This window comes from Lates calcarifer, linkage group LG20 (genome assembly GCF_001640805.2).
Source record: "Lates calcarifer isolate ASB-BC8 linkage group LG20, TLL_Latcal_v3, whole genome shotgun sequence".
Classification (NCBI taxonomy): Eukaryota; Metazoa; Chordata; class Actinopteri; family Centropomidae; genus Lates; species Lates calcarifer.
Window position 1 is genome coordinate 15,410,877 of NC_066852.1, and position 27,262 is coordinate 15,438,138.

Consider the following 27,262-nt stretch of genomic DNA (forward strand, 5'->3'; position numbering starts at 1 on the left):
CTGGACCGGATGTTGTGTTGATGCTGCTGCCGGCGGAACACAAACCAAGGCTCGCAGACGTGATAAAATATCCCAATTTGTTTTTGAAAGTATCTGGAACTAGTTTTTTTTAAATGTCAGTCTGAGGTGTGACAGTCAGACATGAGTGTCACTCTGGATATAAGACTGAAAAGAGCAAACAAAGTCTATCATGAGGGGGTAAGTGCGTTAACGTTAACTGCTTGTGTAGCTTGTTTAGCTAACATTAACGTTAACCTCTCTGTCTTGGTGCTAACTGTCAGTAAAATAGTTTATTTTATAAAGATGCTAAATATGTAGCTAGTTAGACAGCCTAAGAGGGCGTTGTCGTCCTCTAAGCACATGACCAGCAGCTGATGAGCTAAAACCTGTGACCCTTCAGACCTGTACCCTGTTGGCTATCTGTTTCTGCTGTCAGTGACCACGCTCAAGCCTGTATAAATAAGTAAATCAACCAATGTAAACCCCATGTATCTATCATGGTTATTAAGGAAGTGTCTTAAAACGACGTTGAAGTAAACTTCCGTTTTTTGCACCAGCTTCTGTTTGAAACTTACTTTCAGCATTAGACCAAATCAAGATCAACAACCACTACACTAATACTACACTTAATCTGGACTAGATCAACAGAGAGAGTTTAAAGATTGTTAAAAAAAATACAATTTCAGGTATGTGATATTCCCATTTTCAGTTCTTAAAGAAGAGCAAAAGATAGATTTCACTTCTTTTTTTTACATCCAGATCTCATCAGACCAAGTCTAGGTCAGTCACCACTGTATACTTACTGTACACTCACCTAGAACTTTAAGAAATCAAAATGACTCTAAACCATGACATCTTCAGAGCTCTTGTGGCAGCTGACATTACCTCAGCAGTGTTTGTGTGTTTGTGTGCAGGAAGCGGTGACTGGTGTCATTGTGCTGGTGTGTAAGGAGCCGCTGCAGCACCATGGCATCTCTCTGAGCATGGAGGGACTGGTGAACCTGCAGCTGAGCTCCAAGAGCGTCGGCGTCTTTGAGGCTTTCTACAACTCTGTCAAGGTGAACTGTGAGCCACACAGAGTAGAATCATTTCAGCTCTCGCTCACTGTCTCTTAATATTAATCAGACCTTCCTGTCACATGTTGCAGCCCATCCAGCTGATCAGCAGTAACATTGAGGTGGCCAAGGCAGGAAAGATCCCAGGAGGCAAGACTGAGATCCCCTTTGAGTTCCCTCTGCAGACAAAAGGCAACAAAGTGCTGTACGAGACCTACCACGGTGTCTTTGTCAACATTCAGGTGAGTGAGATTCATAGTTTGTCTAGGCTGTAACTGGACCTCATGTATCACAGATAGTGAAAGAAATAGGACAAAATGAGACTACTTTTTTGTATTTGTTTGCATAATTAAAAAATATAATTATTCTAAAAGATATGGCAAGAACTCAAAGACACTCACATACATACAGACCTACTTTTACCTACTTATACTCCAATATAAATGAATCCGAAGTAAACAAGAGCTTATGCAGGAGATGATCTTCTTATTAATTAATTTAAAGTTCAGCTTGTTTTAAATTCATTTTTTTGCTGTTTCCTGTTTGTGTCCTCTGCTCAGTACACCCTCCGCTGTGACATGAAGCGCTCTCTGCTGGCCAAAGACCTGAGCAGGAACTGTGAGTTCATTGTACATTGTCAGGTGAGTGAAACAGATGTGATTTAGACAAGTAAAGTAAAAGTAAATAAGACAGGTGACAGCTGTAAGACAGTTTTTTGTGTTTGTTCCTCTGCATTGTGTATTGTATGAAGTTACACAATATTATACTGTTAAGCTATTGTCAAGATTCAATTTATTGTTTTTCTCGTTTGTAGTTTATTTTTCATCACTTTAATTTACTTTCCTATAGTTTGTGTAAATCCTATCTGTGCTGGTTTGTTTAATACAAACACCACACGTGTTTGGGACAGTGTGCACATATCAGCACCTGAGAAACTGAAAAACTTCTTGTGTGATTGTATTGAATATCATGATCATTTGATTCAGTCTTGTTATAATCTTGTCATCAGTACCTCTCTTTGTAAAGTCAGCTGAGATGTTAGCCATGTTGGACTATGTGTAAAAAGGTTTCTCTGATTTTCAGCCACAGAAAGCTAAAGTTGCCCCTACTCCAGTCAACTTCACCATCACTCCGGACACCTTGCAGAACATCCGCGAGGTGAGAAACCACGTTTCTTCTTAACTCCATTTCTATCTGTAACTTTGTTGTATTTAAAACTGTACTGAGAAGACCAACTTCCTGTCTGTCTGCAGAGGAGTGCACTACCAAAGTTTCTCATCAGAGGCCATTTAGACGCCACCAACTGTGTGATCAGCCAGCCATTGACTGGAGAGTTGGTGGTGGAGAACTCAGACGTTCCCATTAAGAGTATTGAACTGCAGCTTGTGCGAGTAGAGACCTGTGGTAAGTTCATGTTGCCAGGTGATTGGATTAACCTTCCCTCTGTAGCAGCAGAGCTGCTGGTGTTTTAAATGCCTGCTGTGTTCAGGTTGTGCTGAAGGCTATGCCAGAGATGCCACAGAGATCCAGAACATCCAGATAGCTGAAGGTGACATCTGCCACGGCCTCTCTATTCCCATCTACATGGTTTTCCCCAGGCTATTCACCTGCCCCACACTGGAGACCACCAACTTCAAAGTCGGTCAGTAAAAGCCTTCCAGTCTGCTTTAAGTTTTCATTATACAGTATACATCTGTTTTCTGCATACATAATATTGGGCCTGCTGCCAGGCTTATTTATGATTATTTTCATTATTGATCAATCTGCTAATTTTCTATGATTAATCAGTTCATCTATAAAATGTCAGAAAAACAGTAAATTTTCTCATTTTAGAAACTTTAACCAGCAAATGTTTGAAATTTTTGCTTGAGAATGTATTTAAATCATTAATCAATTATCTAAATATTTGCCAATTAATTTTTTGTTGATCGACTAATCAAGTAATTGCTGCAGCTCCAGCCTGCTGCTTAGTTACAGCTACATCGATATGGGTCATGTCGGCCCTTCAGGGATAACTGTCACAAAATACAACCTATGCTATAGTCGCTGCTCAAAAACAAAAAATAGTGGGGCACAAAAATCCCTGTGCAACAGCGAATTGTCATTTTTACACTAAACACACACACACATAAAAATAAACATTTGTTTCTGTCCGTCAGAGTTTGAAGTCAACATCGTCATCGTGCTGCATGATGATCATCTGATCACAGAAAACTTCCCCCTGAAACTCTGCAGAGTCTGAACCTGGACCTCACACCTGCACTCAGGTAACCTCCCTGGGGACCTGCTGCTGTGGATTCTGACCCTTCATACAACCCACCAGGACTGTGCAGAGGACATGATCCTGCCCCAGTTTTGTTCTCTGTGGAGCTCTGAACTGATTTTCTGCTCAATGCAACTGCTCCTCTAAAGCTGGAAACAGAAATAATGCTAACCCAGAGGAGCTGTACAGATGAATTATGTGACTTGAGAGCCTGCCAGAATCTGGATTTATATAAATATTGTTCAATAATGTTAGTTATATTTCAGTTAAATAAATGTCACATTCTTGTAGACCATAATATTAAGTTAAGGTATATTCAGTCATTTAAGATTTCCAAACTTTGGCCATGTGAGATGTGACAGATAAACGTGTCAAAGTTGAGCTCAAGACAAGACAGTTTTATTTCTTAAGTGGGATATAAACTAGTGTCTTCCAGCACATCAACATTTTAACGATACAAAAACTTAAAAGTCGATGTTTTTTTGTTTTTTTTTTAGATTTAATGAAATAATATGTAAAATAAAATTATAAACATAAAAGCAGATATTGGAACAGTATGCAACAGGGTGATTAGAGTTAAGACATTACGGGGCTTGACGTCTCCTTCCAGGCAGCATGGGGAAATCCTCAGGCAGCAAGGCGTGATCTCTGCAGGTGGGACAGGTGCTCTGCTCCTTCAGCCACGACCTTATGCACTGAACACAAACGGAGCAAGTTCTGCACATTAAAACCAGCCGCAGCCACCGTCCTCCCATCAAATCTAGGACATGATGTTCTAACTTATTTTGTTAGAAACTGGAGTGATTTCTTTTGATAAACAAATTTCATTAACATCTGTTTGTGGTTTCATTCATTCTTTACTCTGAGAGGGACTCACAGCAAGCTTTTGTGAAGTCCTGCTTATTTCTTTTTCACAAGCTTGCAGGGATTCCCTTAAGTTTTCCTGAGATGTTGAGTTTGCAATGCCAAAAACATGTTAAATGAAGTCACAATGACCTTTAACTTTGACCACCAAATTCTAATCAAGTCATGAATGTGCAAAATTAAAGAAATTCCCTCAAACAACTTAACAGTGTTCTTGCTCACCTCGTTATGGAAACTGTGTCTGCACTCCAGCACGCAGATGTCGTCTGGACTCATGTCATCGTGACAGATGATGCAGGGGTCCTCCACGTTGAGCTGCAGTCAAGACAGACACACACACACACACACACACACACACACACACACACACACACACACACACACACACACACACACAGAGAGTCAGCTCCAAACTGGAGACTGTAGACTACTGACAGAGTACTTCAATAATCCCTGTGGAAAGTTTCAGACCGCAGTGTAAGGAGCGTGAGACAACTTGAAATCTGGTGCAGACATTTGTTTCTCTCAGGATGTCTTGCAAATCAAATGACATTCTCGTCAGCCTCAGCTGTGTTGAGTGCTAATTGGAAAATGTTAGCATACTAATGCACTAACCTCAGTAGTAAACATTACATCTGCTAAATTAGCATGTTAGAGTACCCACCACTTTTACATTTACAAACAAACGGTGGTCTCTTTTTATCCTTCTATTGCCTGAAGACCATCTGCTTATTTCGGACTATATCCTCTTTGAAAATCACTTTTCAAATAACACTTTTAAATAACCTTACCCAGATTTTAGTTACATTCACTTCCTTTTTCACTAATTTTTTTAAAGTTGTCTTGTTTTTCTTCTGCATTTCATCTTTATTTTTTTAATCTTACAATTGTTGCCTGTTTCTTCTGTTTACATTGTATATCTCTGTGATCCTTGAATAAAACTTGACATTACTTGAACTTGTGGTTGGAAACATTTTGTGAGGTGAATTTATTATTTTTTTTATGTCTTTAGATGAAATAATTTGTCACTTAAGTGAGAGATAAATAGTAAAGGCTATAACACTTATATCCCTAATTTGGCACTAAGACATAATCAATAGCCTACAGGGGCTCAAACAGTAGGTTTGTAACACTAATAACAAAATGTTAAAATGTTTGCTTCTTCTCCAAAGAGTCATGAACATAACAGCTGTCTGTGTGTTAACCTATAAATCTGCTTTGAGTCTGATATCATGTTTTGTTGCTTCGAGTCAAACCCTTTGAAAAATGCCAGCGCAGTTTGTACTCATGAATGATTTTGGACTTACTGCGTTGGACTGTGTGGATCTCTGGGATCCAACCGGCTGCCAAACTGGTGTTACCAAAGGGGGAGTAGCACACTGAGCTGGACTCCCACGTCCCACAATGTTGGATCTGACAGAATTAAGCCTCTCCTTAGAGGGAAAGAAAAATAAATAAATACTGCAGCCAAACACAATCATTTCTAGATGACAAACGACTGAGCTATCAATACCAAACACTGCCAGGCCTGTGTATCAGAGGCCTGAGTGGGGATCTGTGTGTTGGGCCAGGACCAAATGCCCATATTGGCTTGAATATAAAACAATGTTCTTATCTGGAAATTATGTAGAGAAAAAGTGGGTGATGTATTACGCTCAAGGATTAGACAATTACCTATTCACAATAGTGATAATGAATGGAGACCAACTCCTGCACAGACTTTTTTCTTAGCATGTACAATAAAATAACTTAAAAACTGAACTCCACTTCTGTTCAGGTCCACTTCATTTTGGATTGGGTCTGATTAACCCAAGTCCATGTGGGGCTGGTTTGCTGTCCTCTATTAAATTCATTTACATGCATGTACAGCAGATCTGGTTGGGTTTTCAGTGATATGTTTCAGGTAAGATCTGAAAATTTGGACCGGTGAAAACTTTACCTGATGGTCCAGGATGAGCTGGGTCACTCCACCGACCACGTCCTGCAACGAATAGTGGCTGAGGCTTCCACCGCTGGATGAGCGCAACTCCTGAACAAACCTCATCAAGTCTGACCTGAGCACACACACACACACACAGTAAATTGATTTAATTGCCTACATTTGTTCTGAAAAAGGAAAACTGACTGATTTGTGGCTGTGATATTTTATAATTTTGTTGACTTCCACTGAGTCTGGTACAGAAGTGAATTTTTACAAAAACTGACAGCAGAATTTTGAGGTTGTCCTTGATATCGATATTAATGAGTTTAAAAATCATATATCTACTGATAGAACATTTAAAGCATATAGACACATAAACAATCTTGATATGGATACCTTAGATTTGTTTTTAAAAAATTCTAACCAAGATACACACCGAGCAGTACATGTTATAGTTGATAAATAAACTTGTCATTGCCCTCTGGTGGACAAACTGTATAATGGCAGCACTGTTTCTAAATGATCTCAAATCTAGTCTAGCATTTTTGTTGTGTAATTTCTCATTAATTACTGCCTAAAGCTAATATTTAGTTCAGCTAAAACAGCTGAACATCTGGTTTAGCCAAACTGCCAAGAAACCAACCATTCCGTCATAACATTTGCATCCAGCGTTACCTTGTATAGTCAGGGAAAATGGTGGAAAGGCGCTCCAAGGCTTTTTCAAACACGGTGCTGTGTGGAGGCTCCAGTTTCCTGGTTGGATGTCTGTGTTGCACCTGAGCCAAAGCGGCCGGTGGCTCAGCTGCAGACTGCTGGATGAGCGAGGCAGCGCTGTGTGACGGCTGAGAAGTGAACTCTTTGGCTGCCCCAGAGAGCTGCAACATTCACACAGAGCAGGAAACAGTTTACACTTTTATACTGATAGTAATTTACTGCTTACAAATGAAAGCTATGAGCTTTTAGTGGCCCCAATCCTGGTCAATACTTATATTTATCTAAATACTGATTAAATATATATCTGACACAGGAAAATAACAGCTATAGATTACGACAGTCAACAGCTGAAATTACTGATATGAGTAAATATTTAACTGGAGAATGTGACTCCCAAAACTGACGTGATAATCTAGAGAGAAAACGCATCACTGTTGGGAGTCACTGTAGCTGTAGCTGGTGCTCTTTCAACTGTTCATCAGAGAGAAGGTTTTCATTTACAATTATATAAAACAGAAAAGAACAACAGATTTGGCTGAGGTGGTGAGAAAGTCTTACTGGTTGTGCTGGAGGTTCAGAATGATTGTTGATGTTGACTGGAGGCAACTCATTGACTCTTCTGCCGTTATTCAACTGATCAATCTGCTCCTGGTACTGTTGCTGTGGATCATACAGAGACAAGTCTTACTACACAACTGGTTTAACAAAGACATCGCACATTTAGAGTGTTCTCATGACAATGCCCTCACACAAAGAATAATTAATTATTCTCTCTCGGTCTGTAGCAGACTGATTTGAGCCATGTCAGATTGTGTGATGAATTCCTGGTGAATTGTAGCACTACGATATAAATTCAAAAAAGCATGAGAGCTGAGATATGTCATTAGCTTTCTTCACCCATCTGCTCCACTGCTCTGTCACACAAAACTTAATTCAATAATGGCTTATACGACATGTCTCAGAGGCCGCTGTACTCTGCGCCATTTCATGTCGTATTCTGATTGGTTGGTTTGTTAACGTGGGTCACAGCAGCAGTCACGCTATGAATTTTATTGTAAATTTCTGACATAAATTTCTGCAGCCCGTCTCTGGTCACTAACACTCAAAAATGTCCGTCAGGAGAGAAGACAGAGAGACACTGGAAAATGAAGATTCTCATCTGAAAACTACTTTGGTAATGGATTCATTTACCTCAGCAGTGGAGATTTTCTTTTCAATTTCTTGGACATTGGCTCTCCAGGTGTTTCTAGCCATTTCCAGCTCTTGGTTTGGGAATCTAGAAAGGTGATTAACATTACAGATAAATCTGATACCATCTGGTCCATGTTTACTCCATCCTGTTAGCAGCACCGATCCACAGCTGTGATTTCACCCCACTTACCTGTGCACTACTTCATCCAGTTTGCTCAGCAAGGCCTTGGCATCTGTCAGCTCTCGGTAGAGGCCGTATAAACCCTGATCCCGGCTGCTCTCCACTACTGACAACTAGAGGAGCAAACCAAGCAGGGTTAAAGGACAGATTCACAACTTTTCATATCCTTTTTAAAACTGTAGTCAGGAGCCCATATGTACAGTACTGTGCAATAGTTTCAGGCACTGAAGATGTTTAGATTCTTATCCATCACTCAGTACAATCACATCTGATTGGTCCCAAATTCATTCTGTTGGCTGATAATGACCCCAAACACACTGCCTGGAGAACTGGGGCTATTTTTAAGGCAAAGTGTAGTCACACACAATTAATAAATAAAACTATTCATGGCATTATTTTTGAAAGCATCCTCACTCATCCTCAAATGCCCACAGGTTTTGCCCAGTACTGTGTGTTGAAACAGTTTTTTCTTGCTGCTATCTCTCCTCTAAGTGATTGGATATATACCAGTATGGAAAGGAGGAACATTTGCAGTGACTGACAACTCTTTCAACTTATGTTTTGGCTTGTGTGAGCATTATTTCAAGACTTGAGAAAATGTGAACCTTTAAGAGAAGAACTAACTTATTCAATGTGACTGTTAAAGAGTCAAGATGAAGGACCTACTTGAGCTGTATGAGACCTCCTCGTAGCTGAGGTAAACAAGGCTTTACACCGCTTGATCTCATCCTCCAGACTCATTTTCTGAGCCTCTGACTGATTTCTGAAGGGACAATGGGAAAGAAGTGAACAAAAAAATCTGGGAGGGTTTTAATTCATGCGTCACTATCACCTCTCTTTCACCACTTACCCTAGCTCTAGGAAATCACTCAGCTTTGCGTTGTAGTTGGCTTTCTTCTCTCGGATGCTTCGGACCAGACTACGCATGGGAAAAAAGACACATGTATATTATTGTATTATCCATAGAACATGCGCAACTGTACCTTTATTCAAAATGAAAATTAAAAGAGTAGCAAGATGTGACATCTATACAAACACAAGTGACTCAATAATACAAGTCCAGCCACTATATGAGTACATTACATAAAAGATCATTTATTCATGTTCAAGCTGCCAGCTGAGATGTTTGAACTATAAAAACTGCCCAGGTGGTTCACCCTCGTCGGCCTCAGTCTTACCTCCCATGTTCCTCCACCAACTCTTCTATCTTCAGTTTGAGGGACTTCAGTGCTTCCTGGTTCGCTTTCTTCTCCTTCTGGTCCTTCTTCACCTCCTCCTCCAGCTTCTGCTGGAACAGCACCAGCTCTTTATTGGTCACCTTGACAAGAGAAAACAACCAGTAACAGACACTTTAGCCTTTAAGATTCAGCTCATCATTTATAAATTCACTGTATTTACAACTGGTTATGGACCCACTTGTATATTGGTAGTGATCTTCTGTATGTCCTCCTCGAGGGAGGCGATGTCTTCTTTGTGCTTCAGGTTGACTTTGTCACAGCCGTTTGCCATGTTCTTGATCTGCTGCTCCAACATCCTGTTGTTCTTTTCCTTTTTGTTGATGTCACCCTGGAAAAATGAGAAAGGCCAAAAGAGCAACATGTGACCCGATTTTAGTTTATTCCAAACAAGTCTGTATTGGTCTGTGTTTCAGCTAAAAAGTAAGATGGGTTTTCTGCAGTCACCATAATCAGTTTAAGACGTTTTAATTTAATTATGTGTAATGTCTCCTGACAGCCTGAAAACACACACAAAAAACATTAAAACGAATGTTACTGCCTGTGGTAAGACAAAATAATGTAGAAAAAAATGTAGAAAACAAGATTGAAATATGTAACTTATGTTTGTTCCATGTATTAATTTGAGGAGCACAGTCTTCTCATCACTTCACACAGATATGATGTTTTCATCTGCTTCATGTACATCACATTTGATGGAAACACACTTAGTATCACTATTACATAGTTTTGACTTCCAGAGAGTACAGACAAGTTGATTTTACAATAGGGAAATGTCCTGCTCAGTATCTTTCCTGGTTACAATAAAAAGATAAATCAAAATCCTGAGAAATCTGTGCCAAGAAAAACATAAAAACACTTATTGGCTGAGTTCCTGGTTTCAGTATCAGCCAGGCTCTTAAAGATGCATGAAGCTACTCAGCTCACCTGGCAGCTCTCAAAATGCTCATGAAGCTCTGTATTCACCGCCACACTGCTCATGGTCTCCGGACATGTCTAAGAGAACAAAAACAAAAGAGCAATTCAAAGTTACACACAGTTCAGTGGACATTTATGTACTCCATCTCATATATTCAAAAAGTGAAATGTTGGCACGAACCTGTACTGCTGCATGTTTCTTCAAAATGTTTTCCTCAGTTGTCAGTGAAGGGAGTCCTTCACCTGAATACAGATCTGGTTCAAAGTCTCCATCATCAAACTCACAGACACGATCGAGCTCCCCATAGCCATTAGGGAAAAAGTAAGGGAACTGATCCTGATCATCACCATTACTCCACACGTAGGGGGGATCATTCACAGTCATACTGCCTAGAGAGGCCATATCTCCACTGGCTGGCTGGAAGCCAAACAGATAAGGATTTGGGAGGATGGGATAGACATCAGTCGGTGCAGATGAAAAATTGTCCACATAGTTTGTGAAACCAGGATCATGCAAATCAGGAGAGTTTGTATCAGGATCCAATATGTCCAAGTCATCCAGGCTGGGTCCATGTCCAGCCTGCTGCAGGGTAACAGCATGCTTAGCCAGGCCAATACACCTCCCCATCTTTATGAAGCGAAGGGATTCCAGGAGGAAGGACTCAAAGCCCCCCGCTTGTTGGATCTTCAGCTGAGCTTCGTGAGGAAAATTTTCCAGCTCACCCACTAGCAGGGGATCCTCAGCGACCAGGGGACCATGCTCCTCCAAGATCTGGGCAAAGTAGCTGCAGCAGTAGAAAGATAATTCAAATATTCAAATCAAAAGAAGAATACAGAGTGAATGGAGACTATGATGTACACAAGGCAAAGTGATGATAAAGAGTGAACACACCAGGCTCTAACTAACTAATAAAAATAGCAACCTGGTGGAGATGCTAGAGGAAAAAACTGGTGAAAGAATTATCTATCAGCTAAAAATATTAACAGATTATTCACATATATCAAAATAATTGGTGTCTGCAATTTTGTCAGTAGTCAAATTTCCGTCAGTAAGCATCTATACATGAAACTGTAGCTTGTACTCACTCATACAAACTCTCTTTTGTTGAGTCTGGGTGGTTGTCCAAAATGTTTTTATAGTGACTTCTGCTGCTGTTGAACTGGTCCTCAAAATTGGCAACTTGCTCTCGCAGGTGACTGGGTACAGTGAATGGATCAGGATGCAGGAATGATCTGTTGACAAAGAGCTTGGTGTTAGGAAAAGTTACAGTTACAGTACAATACAATCTGTGTGTCCAGGTGCGGGAGGCAACTTACAAAGAATCATCTTCAAAAAAGTCTTGGTCCAACTCATCTCTTGGAGTTACACCTCTCATCCCAGACAAAACAATAACACCCTGAGAAGACTATCAGAGGAAACAGTTCAGAGTGATGCTACATAACCACATATAATATAATATAATATAATATAATATAATATAATATAATTTAATTTAATTCTGACCTTTGGCTCTTTCTGTTTCTTTTTCCGGCCTCGACTCTTAGCCCTCATAGGAGAATTCTAAAATGAAAACAAAGTGGATGAGGATTGCTTTTGAAACTCTAATTTCATTTGTTCTACTCAATACTCATTCAAGATCAAAAGAAATCACACAGATCCCATAAGGGTTAAATCATATTAAAGGAATAGCTAGCTATTTTTTGGGAAATTAGCTTTTTTACCAATGATTCTTAAGGCAAATACATTTTTTTAGCCAAGTCTACGTATAATGTCCTCTGATAGCCGCCAACCACATACAAAGAACGTGTAACTGATGTTATTGTCTGCAGCAGGCAAGAAAAGCTTTTAAGACTTTTTTCAGAGAACTTAATTCAAAATGTTTCATTATGTTTGAATCTTTTTAAGACCTGCAGATGCCCTGTGCTAGTCATTTCCCTCCATTTCCAGGCTTTATGCTATGGTTCCAGCTAAGTGGCTGCTGGTGATAGTACAGATGTGAGAATGATCTGCTCTTCAAACTACTGGCGAGAGAACAAATAAGCATATTTCCCAAAATGTCAAACTGTTCCTTACATTTAGTTTATGTAGCAAACAACAGATGCTATTAGGTTTCGGAAGACTCACATTTTGATTTTCATCAGACTTTTTTAGGACTGAACAATGACCATCTGAAAAGCAAAGAATTTGACATTAAATTATGATATCAGGGTAAAATCCAGCAGAAAAGTCAAGTCAATTAAATATACGTACCCATCATATCAAAATACTCATCCAGAATAGTGTGGCATGAGACATACTCATCCCTATGCTCCTCCAGAGTCCAGATAAAGAGTCTCATGTCATGTGGCGGGGCCTGTTTTAGGTATTCAGTCACAGTCAAACCAATGCTTGAAAAAAGCTCCGGCCTAGTGCCGAGTTTCTCTATAATCATCTCCTGCAATGGGCCAAAGTTGAGCACAAGATTCAGATCCAGCTGCTCCAAGTGTCCTGCGTAGCGCTCAATGAAGGATTTGGCAGCATTCAGGCCTGAGAAGAGCAGAGAGCAGCTGGTTAGACTTAACCTGGTGCTAATGCTGAAGTCCATAATTTTTGTATGGCTTCTGTATGTAAATGCTCTTTTAACATGACCTTCAGAGTGACTTGTGATTATTAAATTCTGATATTTTCTGTCTCCATGTAACAGAGCATTCACTCACATACACTTGCTTTAAACTGAGCTTTACACCTGACGACTGAGTTTCATATCACTTTAAGTTCGATGTGTGATATGAAACGTCAAGACTGATAACACGATGAATGCTGACCTGCATCGTTGAGCTGGCAGGCCCATGTGTTGAGTTTGGGATTTACATCCAAACAGCTACTGAGTAGCTGAATCAGGATGCGAGCCCAAACACGGTTCTTCCTCTCGAGGAGGAGCTCAACAGCCTGACCAAACGTCTCCAGCCCCTCCTGCCGCCAGTTCAGCATCCTCTCAGCTAGTTTGTTCCCCCGCGACAAGTCCAGCTCCAGCCAGGGCTTCAGACTGCCTGTCAGGGCTGACACTTGGAGGCCCCTCTCCTCTCTCAGCAGCTCCATGTTCTGGTTGATCTGCAGTAGAACTCGATCCCTGTACACCAACCACACTGACAACACCAAGGAAACATGGCAATAAAAGACTGATCATCACATAAACACATAAATCTCTGATAAACTCAGTTAAAGCTGCTGCTATGTTTAGCATTTTTTATAAAATCTTACCACGCTTCTCCAATAACCTGAGTTTAGATAAAACGGGGAAAAAGGGAATCGCTGTTTTCTGAAATTTCCTGTTTTTTTTTCTACAAATATCATCACAACCTATTATGAATATAACAATTTGTTACATTAAATCAGCTGATGAGAATGTACAGATTTCAGTTCTCCTGACTGTGAGCTCACCATTTAGAGAAATGAAATACAGAAATGATTGAGCAGAGTCAGACAAGCTGTGTAGTTGAGACATTGTCAGCAGCATTACCTTTCTGTTGACTCTGAGCTGCAGAGTCCTCTTTCTGTTGCAGAATGTCGTCGTTGATAGTCTGCTTATCTTGAAATGACTGTTTATGCTGCTTCCTCTTGAGCCTGCGCTCTTCCTTTGATTTTAACTTCTTCTGACTGAAAAGAAAAATGAGGTTAAAGGTTTTTAATGGGTCAGAAACATGACCAATTAATTATGAATGGGCCTCAGCCTTCACTGACTCACTGTTTGTTTGCTTTTAGGCTGAAGTCCAGCATATTTTAGAGGAATTTTATAATCACACTTTAAACGGTAAATCAAAATATGAATCACATTTTTGCCACAAAAAATATGCATAAAGTTCTTTTTCTACCACAATAATACAGATTCAGCACCTGAAGAATCGCTCACTGTAGCGACTGAGTTAACAACATGAACAGTATTTGACAACAGCCTCACCTTGTACATTTCTGATTCACCTTAGGCTTCTTAGGAGTCTGTGGTTTGGAGATGGCAGCTTCAAACTGAGAAGAGAAAGAAACCAACTTTAACTGATCCGGTCATTCATGAATACAGTGGCTCTAAAAAGTTCACTTCACCTCCAGAGGATTACCTCACCTTACATTTCACCAGACCTGCTGAATCAAAGATTTTGATACTACAGATTTGTCCGACACAGTCTGGAGTCAAACACGCCTCTTTCAGGAAATCCTGCGAAACAACATATAAAGATAGACAGGTTTAGATTGAGAGCAGAGGTTAACAGCTAGCCTGGCTCTGCGCACAGTGAAGAAGATACACCTATTTTGGAAATACATACATAATACACAATACATAAATACAAGACTGACCTTGAAATGCTGTTTAGAAATGTTAATTTACCTTTTCGTTCTTTTCACTGAAGGTTTGTGTCTTGAGGCTCTTCCAACAGGTGATGTGGTATTCAACCGTGCAGCTCTGACAGCAGCATATTTGAATGAAGCCCTGCATAAAGAAACATACTCAGTTAAAATTATTCTGTGCTTTTCATATTTCAGCTCCTGAGCCCCACCTGGCCTCCACCTGCTGCCTGCTTACCTTAAAATCTGGGTCAGTGAAGTAGATTTCAGTTTTCACAGAGCCATGGCACTTCTTATATCGACAAATGGCATCAGGAATAGGTGGGAATTTGCACAACTCTATAGCACTCTCAAGAACTCCCTAAAAACAGAAAACACAAATAAGACAACCTGAGTATTATCCCAATCTGTAATACCCATGTAATCTCATACACAGTGTGCCAATAAAAAAATATGATCAAACATGAATCCCTCTGGAAGTTTTTCTTATTTTGTTTTACTGAACCACATTCGTCATAATGTTTTTTTTTTTAATTGCTCAACAGAGAAGACCAGCTAAGATGTCATATGAGTTTTCAATGTGAAAAGCTCATTCAGTCTATGTTTTATTGTGTCCCTCTTCTGACTGCTCGTTTGAAATTAACCATAATGGATTAGACCTGACTACTCCTTCCAGAAGTATTCGTCACACCTTGTTTAAACATTCAGCAGCAAGGTCAGAAAATAAAATTTCATTTTACAGCTTATAGATGATAGCTTTAATAGCTTTTTTCCCCTCTGCAAAATACAGCAAGACAGTTGTATGTGTGCTAGTCTCAAACCACAGTAAAAAAGCCTGTCGCCTGCAGCTGTTTTCACTGTGGCTGCTTCTGTTTGCACCAGCAGTAAGTTGACAATAAACAGTAGATAGGGCTGATATCTGAAAGTACAAACTGCTAAAAATAAAGTCCAAACTGCACATATTAAAGCAGAAACTACAAAAGTACTGAAAGCTGAACACAGGGACTTTTAAAACCAGAGTTAGTTTCTCACAGAGACACAGACACACGAGTTTAGTCGCTGAGGACGAAGATGAGGGGAGGAGCCAAACCAGGGCCATGGAAAAACCATGGGCCTCTGTAAAACATGACTGAAACAACACATTTTTAGGCCTATGTGTGCTCAACAGTTGAGAGGGAATAAAATTACCATACAGCTGTCAGGTCGAGCATAGACTGAGCAGGAACTGAAAGTCCACTCGATGATTCAGCTTCTCCTACCTGTTGCAATTCAACCACTGCTAATATGCCAGCTATATATTACATTTTGACTTAATACTGAATAACAATTTTTGTGAACATTGTAATGATGCTATTTTTACATTGTGCAACAATAAAATAGACTTAATTCATCAAATTAATTTAATAGATCTCCAAGCTTTAAGTTGATTACACTCAGGTGAACGGACTGAAAGAACTGGCTGCACTAATGATGATTCAGGTGTCATGGTTCAGGCGGTGGTGCTACATTTGTCATTCAGCTCAATTTTAGAAATCTTTTTAAGGATACATTTAAATGTGTTCTGTTAATCGGTGTCAAAAAAAAATCTGATTACATTTAGTATTAGCAGAGAGGGTGTGAAATTTCCAAAAGGAACTGCATATAGTACTATTTAAAGATTGTTTGTTAGAAATAAACACAACCCTACAGAGACAACATACCTTGAAATAGTCGGGTTCTGTTTCTTTGACAACCTCTTTTGTTAAAGGCCAGGTGAGTTTACCAGGTGTTATTTGATTCTTGACCATCTGCAGGGAATCTGAAAACTGCTCCAGAGCAACTGCAAACCTGGAGAAGAGACGCACGTATTGTACAGTTAGAAACTGAGAAATTGTGAGTGAGTGAAACAAACCTGTTGAGACTGGAGGTTTCTGTACCTGTTCTCTTTCAGATACACCCTCCCAATGGCATAAAAAACCAGACACTGAAATGTCCTCTCCTCCAACGATTTGATCTTCTCCATAAGTTTTTGTGCTTCTGCAAGTTCCTGTGTTTCACAAAGCAAAAATTATTTTATGCAATCGGTTTCAGGAGTCATATTAACTGCGCATAGATAAACCTTCAGTGCATAGATAAAGTAGTTCAGGAAATATAAGGTGTGCCAAATTTAGAAGGCTGCAGCTGTTATCACAATGAGTCAGATTTAGGTAAATTTAAATATCAGATCGGACTCTGTATCAGCAAATACCCAATATTAAAGAAATCAGACTGGGACAAAAAAATCAGGACATCCCTAGATATCCTAGTTACACAACTACTGCTTTAAAGGGTTAAATGGACTACAAATACAGTGGCAGTGGTTGAGGTATGGTCGCTCTACAACATTAGGTGCAGTATATCAGTGCAGTATAAATGGAGGTGCAGCTACTGATATCAGCTGGCATCCATCTGCAAATTAGTCCATGCCATAAAGGTTTGAGCTACAGTCATGTTAGTAATTTGGACAGGAGAATTTTCCACCTTTAAAAGTTATTACTGATTGCTGGTATTCAATGTGTGAGTTACCTCAGGCTGGCCGATTTCCGTCAGGGCGCATGCACGACCATACAGCAGCAACAGTACATCCAGTGTGGAAAGTCCAAGTTCCTGAGAAATTTAACGGAAAGTAAATCATTCCTGTGTCTTTTAAAGCTCATTGCAAATGTAGTAGTAACAAACATTAATATGGCTCCTAAAATGCAACAGATGAGCCAACTGGCAAAACTGAAGAGAACGGAAACCTTTTAGATTTACTGTCAAATTATTCACAGTCAAAACAGAATACAGTCACATGTTTTCAGGCATTTTGCCTGTAGTTGATTGCTGATAGTGAGAACTGACAGGAAGTGTGGGGAAAGAGAAGGGATGACTTGCAACAAAAGGTCCCCTGTTGGATATAAACCCATGATGTTACATTTAGATTATATATGTCATCTCTCCTAAGTAATATTGCAGTCTGGGTGGTACAGAGTGGACAAACCAGCACTACAGATCTGTAGCCTAAGGTTTTACATGTATGGACAAACTAAAAATACTGTCATGTCATGTGCATTATGTTTATATTCTGTTAAGTCATACACTACTACAATAAAATAAATAAAAATTCTGCACATATTAGATGGTTCTCTGAGTTTGCTCACAAGTGCTACAGCTTCAGCACGGCTCTAGATATCAGTGGTACGATTACCTTGGGTGTGTTGGTTTCCACTATGGCCAGTGCCTGGCTGAAGGCCTGCTCTGCGTTCCGACTGCGGAGGTCGACCAGAGCGGTGTGAGCATCCTGCACCATAGACCTCAACTCTTTGCTCACACCTGCTTTACCATCAGCCTCTTTCTGGTTCTGCGCAGAGCACACATCACAGCAGGTCAGCCATTTCACTCAATGATACTCAATGGGACTTAAAAAGTTTCAGTCTCTCTCTTAAAGGCTAAGACATTGAGATGGTGTTAAATACAAGCTATAAACACAGTATATTAACAAACTGTGACTACATTCACCCAGCAAGTGTGTAACACACTGACACCATGAGATTAACTCTTTCTTTACACTAGATAAACAACGGCCTTAGTGAGTCAAGGCTCTATGAAGCTGGGTTTGTCTCGACACCACTCATGGCTCAAGACAGCATAGCCTTACCTCAGTTTCAGATGGGCTATTTCTGTTCTTTGATTTCTTCTTTGGTGTGGCGCTGGACTCTGCTTTTACAGTCTTTGAGGACAACTCACTGAAAGCACACAATTTCAAATCAGCCATATAGTGTGAAATACGGCCTGATCATAATCTGCAACACCACAACCTGTTTGAACCCTTCTGTCCTGTAAACACATGCTGGCTCTCATTTATCAAGTAAGTTTTTATACCAACACAACAGGCTGTTCTGAGCTGTAATTACTGTTGTCAGGCTGTTATTATTCTGTGTTTGATGATGGGGTTAAGTAGCAAGTGAATAAAGGAAGCCAAATGAGAACAAACTCACTTTTGCATTTTTGCAGGGGTCCATTTTTGCAGGGGTCCAAGCAAAATCAAACAGAAGGATCTTTAAGCAGTGAAACAATTTATGTAAGCACAAGCAACAGTTCTTCCACTAACCTTTTTGAGGGTTTAGAGTCTTTGGTGCTGCTCTCCTTCTTCACAGTTCGTTCACTTTTCCCTGGGGAGAGAATATTAGCCATGAGGTTTTTCAGGGATCACTGTAATGGAAATCTTATGAGCTGGTCATCTTGTGATAAACAGGGTTTCAGGAGACCCAGGAGCATTTATTGACAAACAATGCATCGAGGAGAACAGAGATAAGCAATACAAGATCACACTGTGTAATGTCAGCCCAAATCTGTAGATCATTGTTCCTGCAGGGTAAATTTAACCCTTAAAGAACTCACTTAAAACGTACAAGTCCAAATAAGGACATTCAGGATGATCTACATGGTACCACAGCACTAACACATACATGTGTAAAGATCGCTACCTAAGTCAGACTGTATAGTCTATCATAGGAGGGGAGGCTGTGTGCCTTGTGACCCTGAAGGAGCACCTGCATTATGACAGTTTACGTCTTCCCTTTCAGAGACTCAGTTTATCATGTATCAACAAGGATAGGGTCTGGACTAAAACAAACGTTTTGATAATAAATTTAAAGTATAACCTAACCCATTTTAAAGATCAGGCTAGCACAACAAGCTCATAACAACACTGCATAACTAACTGTATGTGGTAACAAAAACAAGACATGATATGGACAACATTTTGTGATAGAGGCCTGCAGCATGTGTTGACACAGAGTATGTACAGTATAAGGCCCATAAGGCTGAAAATTATGTTTTCTGAAATACACAACCAAACCAGAGACACCTGGGACCTGAACCCAGGTAAAAAAAAAAAAAAAAAAAAGTTCTGATGTTAAAACAAACTCACCTGGTTTCTTCTCCATTTTAACCTCAGGGACCTGTCAACACACAAGTTAATTATTGTCACGGAACAACATTAAACTTCACCCAAGGCCACGTCCATACAAACACAAAAATGTGCAAATACGCCATTTTGAGTCAGTTATACTCTAAGAATGAGGGACTGAAAGTAACAATTATTTTCATGATCCAGGGTATTTCTTCATTCTTTTTAAAAACGTAATTACTGATTAATTATCCTGAACACTAAAACATATAATAATTTTTTTGCAAGTTTCTCTTTTAAGTTTCCATATTCCCCTTTAATTTTAATTAATTAATTTAGAGATTTTGTGAAAACAAAATTAGGAACAAAAATAACTGTTGGCTGCAGCCCTACATGATAGTCCAGATTAATGTTCTTTGGACTGGACTACCCACACATTCATTGAGTGATCTATTATCTTGATGGGATCCTCTGACTAATCATGGGTCCAATAATAAAGTTATGATATTTTACACATATCACTCTCCGATTTCACTAATGGAATCAATTTTCAGTGATTAACGTGGCTGCTATCTGTTGAATTATTGTTGAGGAAATGTAACAGAGTTACAAACCTTGTTCTGTGGAGCTATGTTTTTCACCAGACCAACCCTAAAAGACTGTAAAGGCTTTTGTCGTGGCTCAACTGCACCTGCTTTGTTAGGGCCGTCTGGTCTGTAGGAAAATCACAAAAATACAACAGAGCTTTCAAAAGTTTGTTTGACTTATCAATCATAATTGTACATTGTGTATTAGGTGGCCCACACATACCTTTTATTTCTACTCTTCTGCCATTCAGCTGAAACCAAAGCACAAAAATATAAATTTTCTACACTCACTACACTATAGGCTGTTTCCTGACACCAGCGTAAATCTGTCTGTGGACGCAGTGTATATGACATGTAGACAATGTGGACACATTAAGTTACTTGACATTTTCTTGCAATCTGACGTGTTGCTGCAAACGTGAGTGCAGGAAATTTACCAAATTTCTGGTATTGTTGTTCCAGGTCTTTGATTCCATCGAGGTCGTCCTTACACAGACTCTGGGCTGAATTGTTTGCTTCAATAGCCATTTTGACTTCTCCCAAGAAGAACAAAGCCTCACAGTAACGGTAATGACCCTGCAAACCAACCATGAATTAACATCTGACTCACAAATACTGTTTGCTTATTAGTGACATACATGAAGCAGATGTGGAGCCAACTGCAGCAACAGGAAGTACAGCTCACAGACCCTTTGATGTATAAATATGTTTATATATATATTAAATGGTCTTTCTCAAGGCAAGTTCAGTTCAATTCAATGACTCACACCTGAGTTTGTTTGATACCTTGGTGCCTGATGAAGAGCCAACCTGAGGCTTTTACCAGAACGTTTAACAGTAGCTCCTTTTACCCAGCCTTTTCGAGGCAGGAATATTGTGCAGCTATTCCAGCTTGGCATTCAATATAAAAGTTACAGAGGTGGAATGGGTGAGCCTTATCACTCCACCTTTAAGCCAATAGCAGAGAAAGTCACAGAGCCAAGTCCACATTTGTATAAAAGGGGGAGCTCACACAGCAGCCTGAAGCAGCTGTGTTACATGTCACGCCTCCGCGATGCTGGCATGCTGGTCTTCTCATCACCAATATTGACCTCTGTGTAAAAGGGGCTAGTGCTAATGCATGTCCATACCACACCACTGACTGATTATAAAAAGAGAGGAGTACCTTTGCCCAGAGTGGTTTTATGAGTGTAGCACGCTTTCCATCACCAACAGCTTTACTGTAGAATCAAAATATTGTGTTTGGGTTAAAACATTTCTCAAGCTTTGAACCTTTGATGATCACCACTATTAAATATCAAGCTCAGTTAATGACTATCTCCAAAAGGTCAAACAACTGCTCCACTTACAGTGGGGATTTCAGTTATTTTGCAAATGAAGGGTGCTACAGAACAAGTGGTACTTACAGATACTTGTTACATCGGATGTAGCACAGGGCTCTGTTTCCATAAATTATGTGATTGTCTGGGCTGCATGAAGAAGAAATTAATCTCAGTTACAACAGTACATATTTTTACTTTTTTACTACATTGTTGTCATGTATTGTATCAAATAAACTGGTTAAAAAAAACTTTTCTAACATATTAATAACAATGCAGATTAAAGTTTTGTGTCTGAGAAAAAAAACATTTTTATTAAAATATTACTTACTAAAATTTGATGGCTTTGGAATAATACCTCACAGCATCTTCATACTGCTTTTTCTGAAAGTTATCATTTCCTCTCTTCTTCATTTCTTCACTTTTCTGAATGAGGAACATGACAAATCCACTTTTTATTTCCACTGGTACAAGACAAACTTTTAGTGCCAGCTTAGTTTAGCTAGCTTAGGCTGCTACTCATCTAAATTCATAGCTCAACAGTGTCTACGTGCCACAGGTTGTGCCTCATACTTGTTAAAATGCAGTGTCACTCTGACTTATTACATTCTCTGTTGCTCAGTAAACTGGCCTATTGTTGTTGAAAATGAAGAAAATGGAGACTGGCAGGCTGCACCCTGCAGAGAACCATGACACCAAAGCATGTGAGAAGTAATCTGAGGAGTCATATTGAATTTAACAGCATAGATGGAAAAACTGTGAATGAAGGTGAGACTGTATGCTGCTCTTTTAAAATGCACAGTTATTATTACTGCTATTACTATTATTAAATCTGTGACACCACTATTTATTCCAGTGTTTCTTATTTCTCTACTTTGTCATTAATACTGTTTGACAGTGAAAAAAAACAAAACAAATGGCGGCAACTAACAATCATTTACATTTTTTGTATTAATCTGCCAATTACTACTAAAATTATTGATAATTTTGTCTAAAAAAAGGCAACTAAATAATGAAAAGTTTTCAAAAAGTTTAAAATACAAGTTTAGAACTAAAACATTATCTACCATCCAAATAGCTGTTGATTATTTTTGTAATTTTCTACAGGATCTTTCTCAAGCAAAAAACAAACAAATAAATAAATAATAACTTACACACACAAGATAAATACGTTAAAGACACTAACTACTGTTGTGCCTTCAACTCTCCATGTGATTACAGATGATAAATGTTGTGTCTTCCACTTACAAGTATTACAAGTATTGCAAATGCTTATATGTGGACCACAGCAAGATGAGCTGTATTTGTACAACAGCTAATGGAGATCTGCACTGAATAGCACATCACAAAATTACTACAGATACTCATTGTCCTCATTTTCAAACTAGGTACCCACCGAGATCGTTGTCAACAACGTCTCAGTAAGTATACTCTTAAGAACATGTTACAGTCTGTGGATCATGTTGTTGTGTCTTACCTCTATGTGATAGTCAGTTGGTCGAGCCATCAGGGACTTCATTGTCTTCTCCAAGTTGGTGCCCATGTCCTGAATATACTTGGCATCTAATTGAAAGCAAAAGTGTGTGTGTTGTGTCACCTTTAAAACCCACATATCTGAAGTCATATTCCTAGAATTTCTGCCGGTGTCAGTGGTTGCACATCTCATCAAACACTGCATATTTCTGTGCTGTTTAATAACGGAAATATAGTAAATTTAGACATTATAAAAGAATTTACTCTGAAATCCACCAACTGTCCAAGCATGTGGGTTTCTCCCTGTACATGAGTTACTAAAAATTTATTGTGACTTGAGTAGGTTGCATTACTGGTTTTGTACTGTGAACTGTGAACTGTGTGTGTGTCTTACACTCGGTGAAGACCACGTGCAGGGTTTTGAAGCAGGTGTTAGGGTGGCCAAGCTCCTGGATGCGATGGCAAATAGCAGGTTCTCCTGTTCGCTCCAAATAGCGCAAAGAGTCTTCCAAAACCTCTGGGGAACGCTGATGGTACAAAGTCCCAATCGGATAAAGACGTCAAACAAAGAGTCCACCAAATATCTGGAATTATCACTACATAGGTCATGTCAAATGGACTGGACTGGTCAGCATCCCGCCATGGCTGAATAAATAACTAACTGAGAGCAGAAATGCTGAATTTCATGATGACACGCAGCATGCAGGCATTTGTTCTCAACAAATCTAATTGTTGGTGATGGTTTTAACCAGAAGCTCCATGTTCACCAGGGTTCAGTACTTGGTTCACTCCTTTTTTATCATACAGGCTCTCAGTGTGACTACAATACTATTATATTATTATATAATATTTATTATTAATCAAAAGCTCCTCTGCCATTGTTAATAATAAGTATAAATTTACTCTTGATCAGACTTACCAGGTTAAACATGTTGCTTATCAAGAAAATATGCTTTGTTTGCTCTCTTCTGGACTGAAACAGAGAACAAAGCAGTTTAGATCAAAAACTCCAAAAATGAAAAATACCAACAGCATGACTGTCAACAAGGCTTCAGCTGACTCTTTGGTAAATAAAGCATCAGCCCTGACAGAAATTATCAGCCCACAGTCTTAAAGGTTGTGTTTTTAAAGCTTTAGACTGAGCCAGCACATTATCAACTTACACTTCCTCTGTCCAAGGCTCTGAGGATTGCCTCCAATATTTCTATCCTGTGCAGGTGCTTCAAACTTATGTCTTCACTGTTCCTGGAAAGAGACAAATATAAACTCTTTAACAGTCTGAACAGGCTTACAAGTGTTATTAATTGGCGGTTTAAAAAATGATTCAGATCCCAGTCATTATTTTACTTACTTGGGGTCGATTAAACCTATTTGTACAGCCCAACAGGCAGTAGGACTGGTGTCTTCACGCTGCAGCAGGATGGGAAGCCAGAAGGCACAAATCTTCATCCGCTGTCCAGCGTCTCTTTTGGTATCAGCAGGGATACGACCCCATCGTTCAAAAACCTCATCTGAAAATCACAAACATGCAGGAAATACACTTAGTTTCACCCAGCTGAAAGCAGCACACAAAAGTCTATGATCTCAAAGCAACAGCCAGCATAAGATGTGAAACCTAGTTATGGCAGATAAAAATGGACAAAATATTCTAACAAAATGTCCCAAATTTCACAATGCTGCTGTCCACACTTTCATGAAAACTCACTCTTGTGTCTTTTGCAACATTTCTTGCAATGTGTGACTGATTATCTGACCACTTTCAAAACAGCAATATCAAGTAGCTTCAGCAAAAGAAGAAAAGAATAACAAAACTTATTAACTTATTTAAAGCTTTAAGACTGCTCCTTACCTGATGGACGGAGGGCGATGACTGTATCACTTCTCTGAGTGACAAAAAAAAAAAGAAAGTTTCAGTGATGTACAGAAAACAGCAAGTTGGCTGATACTCTTATTTTTATTATTAGTTAATAACTCACAACATTCATTCGGTGTCTGGAGTCATCCCATTCATAATAGTCAGAATCAGAGTCTGAATCTGACATTTTGTCCAACTCTGTAAGAAAAAAATGTGTATAAATCACTCAAATCCACTTCACATTCAGCAAATACCATGCCTCTTTTCATGGCTGTAGGAACGTATTAATTGGAAATGAAATGGGTGATCTCCTGACACCTCTTCTGACATATAATCAGCGATGACGTATAATCATGAAAAAAGTTTTAACACTGGGGGTTAAAGCTGCAATGATTAGTCGATTAATCAATTCGTCAACAACAGAAAAATACATGGCAATCAGTTTGATAACTGAATATTTTGAGTTACTGTTAATAAAAGATGTCAAAGTTTTCTGGTTCCAGCTTCTGTTCCCATTGTCTTCTACAACAGTAAAATCAAGTTTGGGTTTTGAACTGTTTATTGGACAAAACAAGACATCGGAAGACGTAACACAGGGCTCTGAAAAAATATTCTAAATTTTCAAAAATATCAATCATATATCAATCAATATCAATGATCAAAAACAACAACTGACAGATCAACTGTTAATAAAAAATAATGACTAGTTGGAGCCCTGCTGCAGGCTTGCAACAGGAAATACCAGTGCTGAGGCGTTACAGTATGGGTCTGCGCAGCCTGGCATACAGCCCAAAAACAGTTCTGCTTTAGAAACAATCCAATGAGCTGAGTTGATGTAGGCATGCTGTTTCAGACACACATTAAACTGAACGTCTTTGGGTTTTGAACTGTTGTTGTCACAAAACAGGCAACATGAACACATCATCTTGGGCCCAGAATAATTATAATTGGCACATTTCATCAGCAGATTAACTGAATATGAAAACATTTAAAAGTTAACAGGTAACAGTAGCCCTACACTGAGACACCAAATCGCTGTGCAGAGGTTTAGAACATTTTGTGAGGTACACAGAAGAATATGCTGCATCCAAATTACAAGGCAGTAATATCTTAGTATCTCAAATAGTCTCAAGTATCTGACTGGCCATTGCTGCATCATGTTACAGCAAAACCTGAGCCAGTTTCAACGGCATCTCTGCTGTGCCAAGTGAATGCAATGAGCCTGACTGTCCCCTCTCCACCGCCCCCGCAGCCCAGAGCCAACTGTCTCCACCCTCAGCCAAGCCGTTGGGAATCACAACCACAGCCCACAGGCTGAGTGTTAACTGACTTCATCACACCAGAGAAACCAAATATCATGTCCCCCACACATACACTGGTTCAATATTTTAAAAAATATTGACAGTGAAAATGAATAGTAAGAATGAACAGACATCATACCTACATTAGACCATGTATATACAAAGGTTTACACATGTGATATGATAAACTCTTTTATAAATAGATCTCTTGCAAATGGGGTGGGTGTGGTTGTGTGTGTTGCTCCTTCTTATCTAACCAGACTTCAGTTTCCACAGCCACATAACACTTTTAAACCGAGGGAAATGATTGAGGAGAAATTCAAAAAAGTTACCAAATATATTATTTGCCCAAAAGAAATTGTAAAATTGTACCAGACTAAAAGCATCTGCGGTTAATTCAAAACATACCTGACTGGTTTGGCTTCATTACAAAGACATTACTCATGCTTGGACTATAGAGAGAGAGAGAGAGAGAGAGAGAGAGAGATAACGTCAGGTCGCATGTACCGGGAATTATCCAGGTATTTACACCTAATAAAGTTGAGTAAACGCTGTGACGAACAGTGAGACAGCAAACAGTGATTGAGTTATCACTGTGGCTGTTAAAGTCTGTTGTTGTTCTTCTAAAAAATATCGCCACTTTGAGTATTCAAAGCAGTTTGTTGAGACCAAATCCCTCGGGAATGAGGTAACTAGCTAACGACGCTCCTCCACGCTAGCATCTTAGCACAACAGCTAACAGACGTATTGTTAAAAAGCTGCATTACAAACACCCACAGCGCCGAGTAAATACGCTGGGAAACAGTTACCTGGCTAATACAGGTGATTTGTCATGACCACCTCCTCATAACGTGGCACAGTTGGATGCTTTTAAAAACATCGTCACAACACTTTCTTCCTACTTCTGTTTTCGCGCGACGCAGCAGAGCAGGATCCAGACCAGGAGCTCGACGCTGCCAGGTTTAAAAAGTGCTTTAAATAAGTAAGAAATCAGAAAACACTCACCTGGCGTCAAAGATTAACAGTTGTCGCTTATCTCAAGGCTTTCGTCCTGTTCATATTAGTGTGCGGAAGTTAAAACAGGGGCGCTGTTCACGCACACAATCCCTCATGTCGTCAGCGTGCGTGAAGGGGGCGGGTTTCTTCTTCTTCGTGATT

General features: G+C 39.4%; 2 protein-coding genes across 3 annotated transcripts; one reads left to right on the forward strand and one right to left on the reverse strand.

The window, feature by feature from the left end:
• vps26c (VPS26 endosomal protein sorting factor C) lies at positions 1 to 4,383 on the forward strand. The gene is made up of 8 exons (XM_018691953.2): positions 1 to 198; positions 915 to 1,058; positions 1,148 to 1,297; positions 1,616 to 1,696; positions 2,139 to 2,213; positions 2,309 to 2,459; positions 2,545 to 2,697; positions 3,215 to 4,383. The coding sequence occupies exons 1-8, from the start codon at positions 142 to 144 to the stop codon at positions 3,295 to 3,297; spliced, it is 894 nt and encodes a 297-aa protein (XP_018547469.1). The 5' UTR covers positions 1 to 141; the 3' UTR covers positions 3,298 to 4,383.
• ttc3 (tetratricopeptide repeat domain 3) lies at positions 3,702 to 27,262 on the reverse strand. Of its 2 annotated transcripts, XM_018691951.2 has the most exons (47): positions 27,110 to 27,242; positions 26,513 to 26,556; positions 24,925 to 25,001; positions 24,798 to 24,831; positions 24,300 to 24,459; positions 24,112 to 24,193; positions 23,868 to 23,921; positions 23,343 to 23,475; positions 22,953 to 23,038; positions 21,807 to 21,901; positions 21,563 to 21,625; positions 21,322 to 21,376; positions 20,594 to 20,732; positions 20,380 to 20,407; positions 20,184 to 20,283; positions 19,591 to 19,621; positions 18,769 to 18,829; positions 18,316 to 18,403; positions 17,866 to 18,018; positions 17,205 to 17,285; positions 16,577 to 16,686; positions 16,361 to 16,487; positions 14,899 to 15,021; positions 14,704 to 14,805; positions 14,440 to 14,532; positions 14,281 to 14,345; positions 13,843 to 13,979; positions 13,148 to 13,468; positions 12,594 to 12,869; positions 12,468 to 12,511; positions 11,847 to 11,903; positions 11,660 to 11,748; positions 11,429 to 11,575; positions 10,524 to 11,127; positions 10,352 to 10,420; positions 9,606 to 9,755; positions 9,368 to 9,507; positions 9,040 to 9,108; positions 8,856 to 8,952; positions 8,199 to 8,302; positions 8,009 to 8,093; positions 7,376 to 7,477; positions 6,779 to 6,978; positions 6,122 to 6,236; positions 5,490 to 5,615; positions 4,405 to 4,497; positions 3,702 to 4,013 (listed from the first exon to the last, which is right to left on the reverse strand). In XM_018691951.2, the coding sequence occupies exons 2-47, from the start codon at positions 26,547 to 26,549 to the stop codon at positions 3,903 to 3,905; spliced, it is 5,313 nt and encodes a 1,770-aa protein (XP_018547467.1). In that variant the 5' UTR covers positions 26,550 to 26,556; positions 27,110 to 27,242; the 3' UTR covers positions 3,702 to 3,902. The 2 variants fall into 2 exon arrangements, with proteins under 2 accessions (XP_018547467.1, XP_018547468.1); XM_018691952.2 differs by lacking the exon at positions 26,513 to 26,556 and having other exon boundaries at positions 27,110 to 27,262.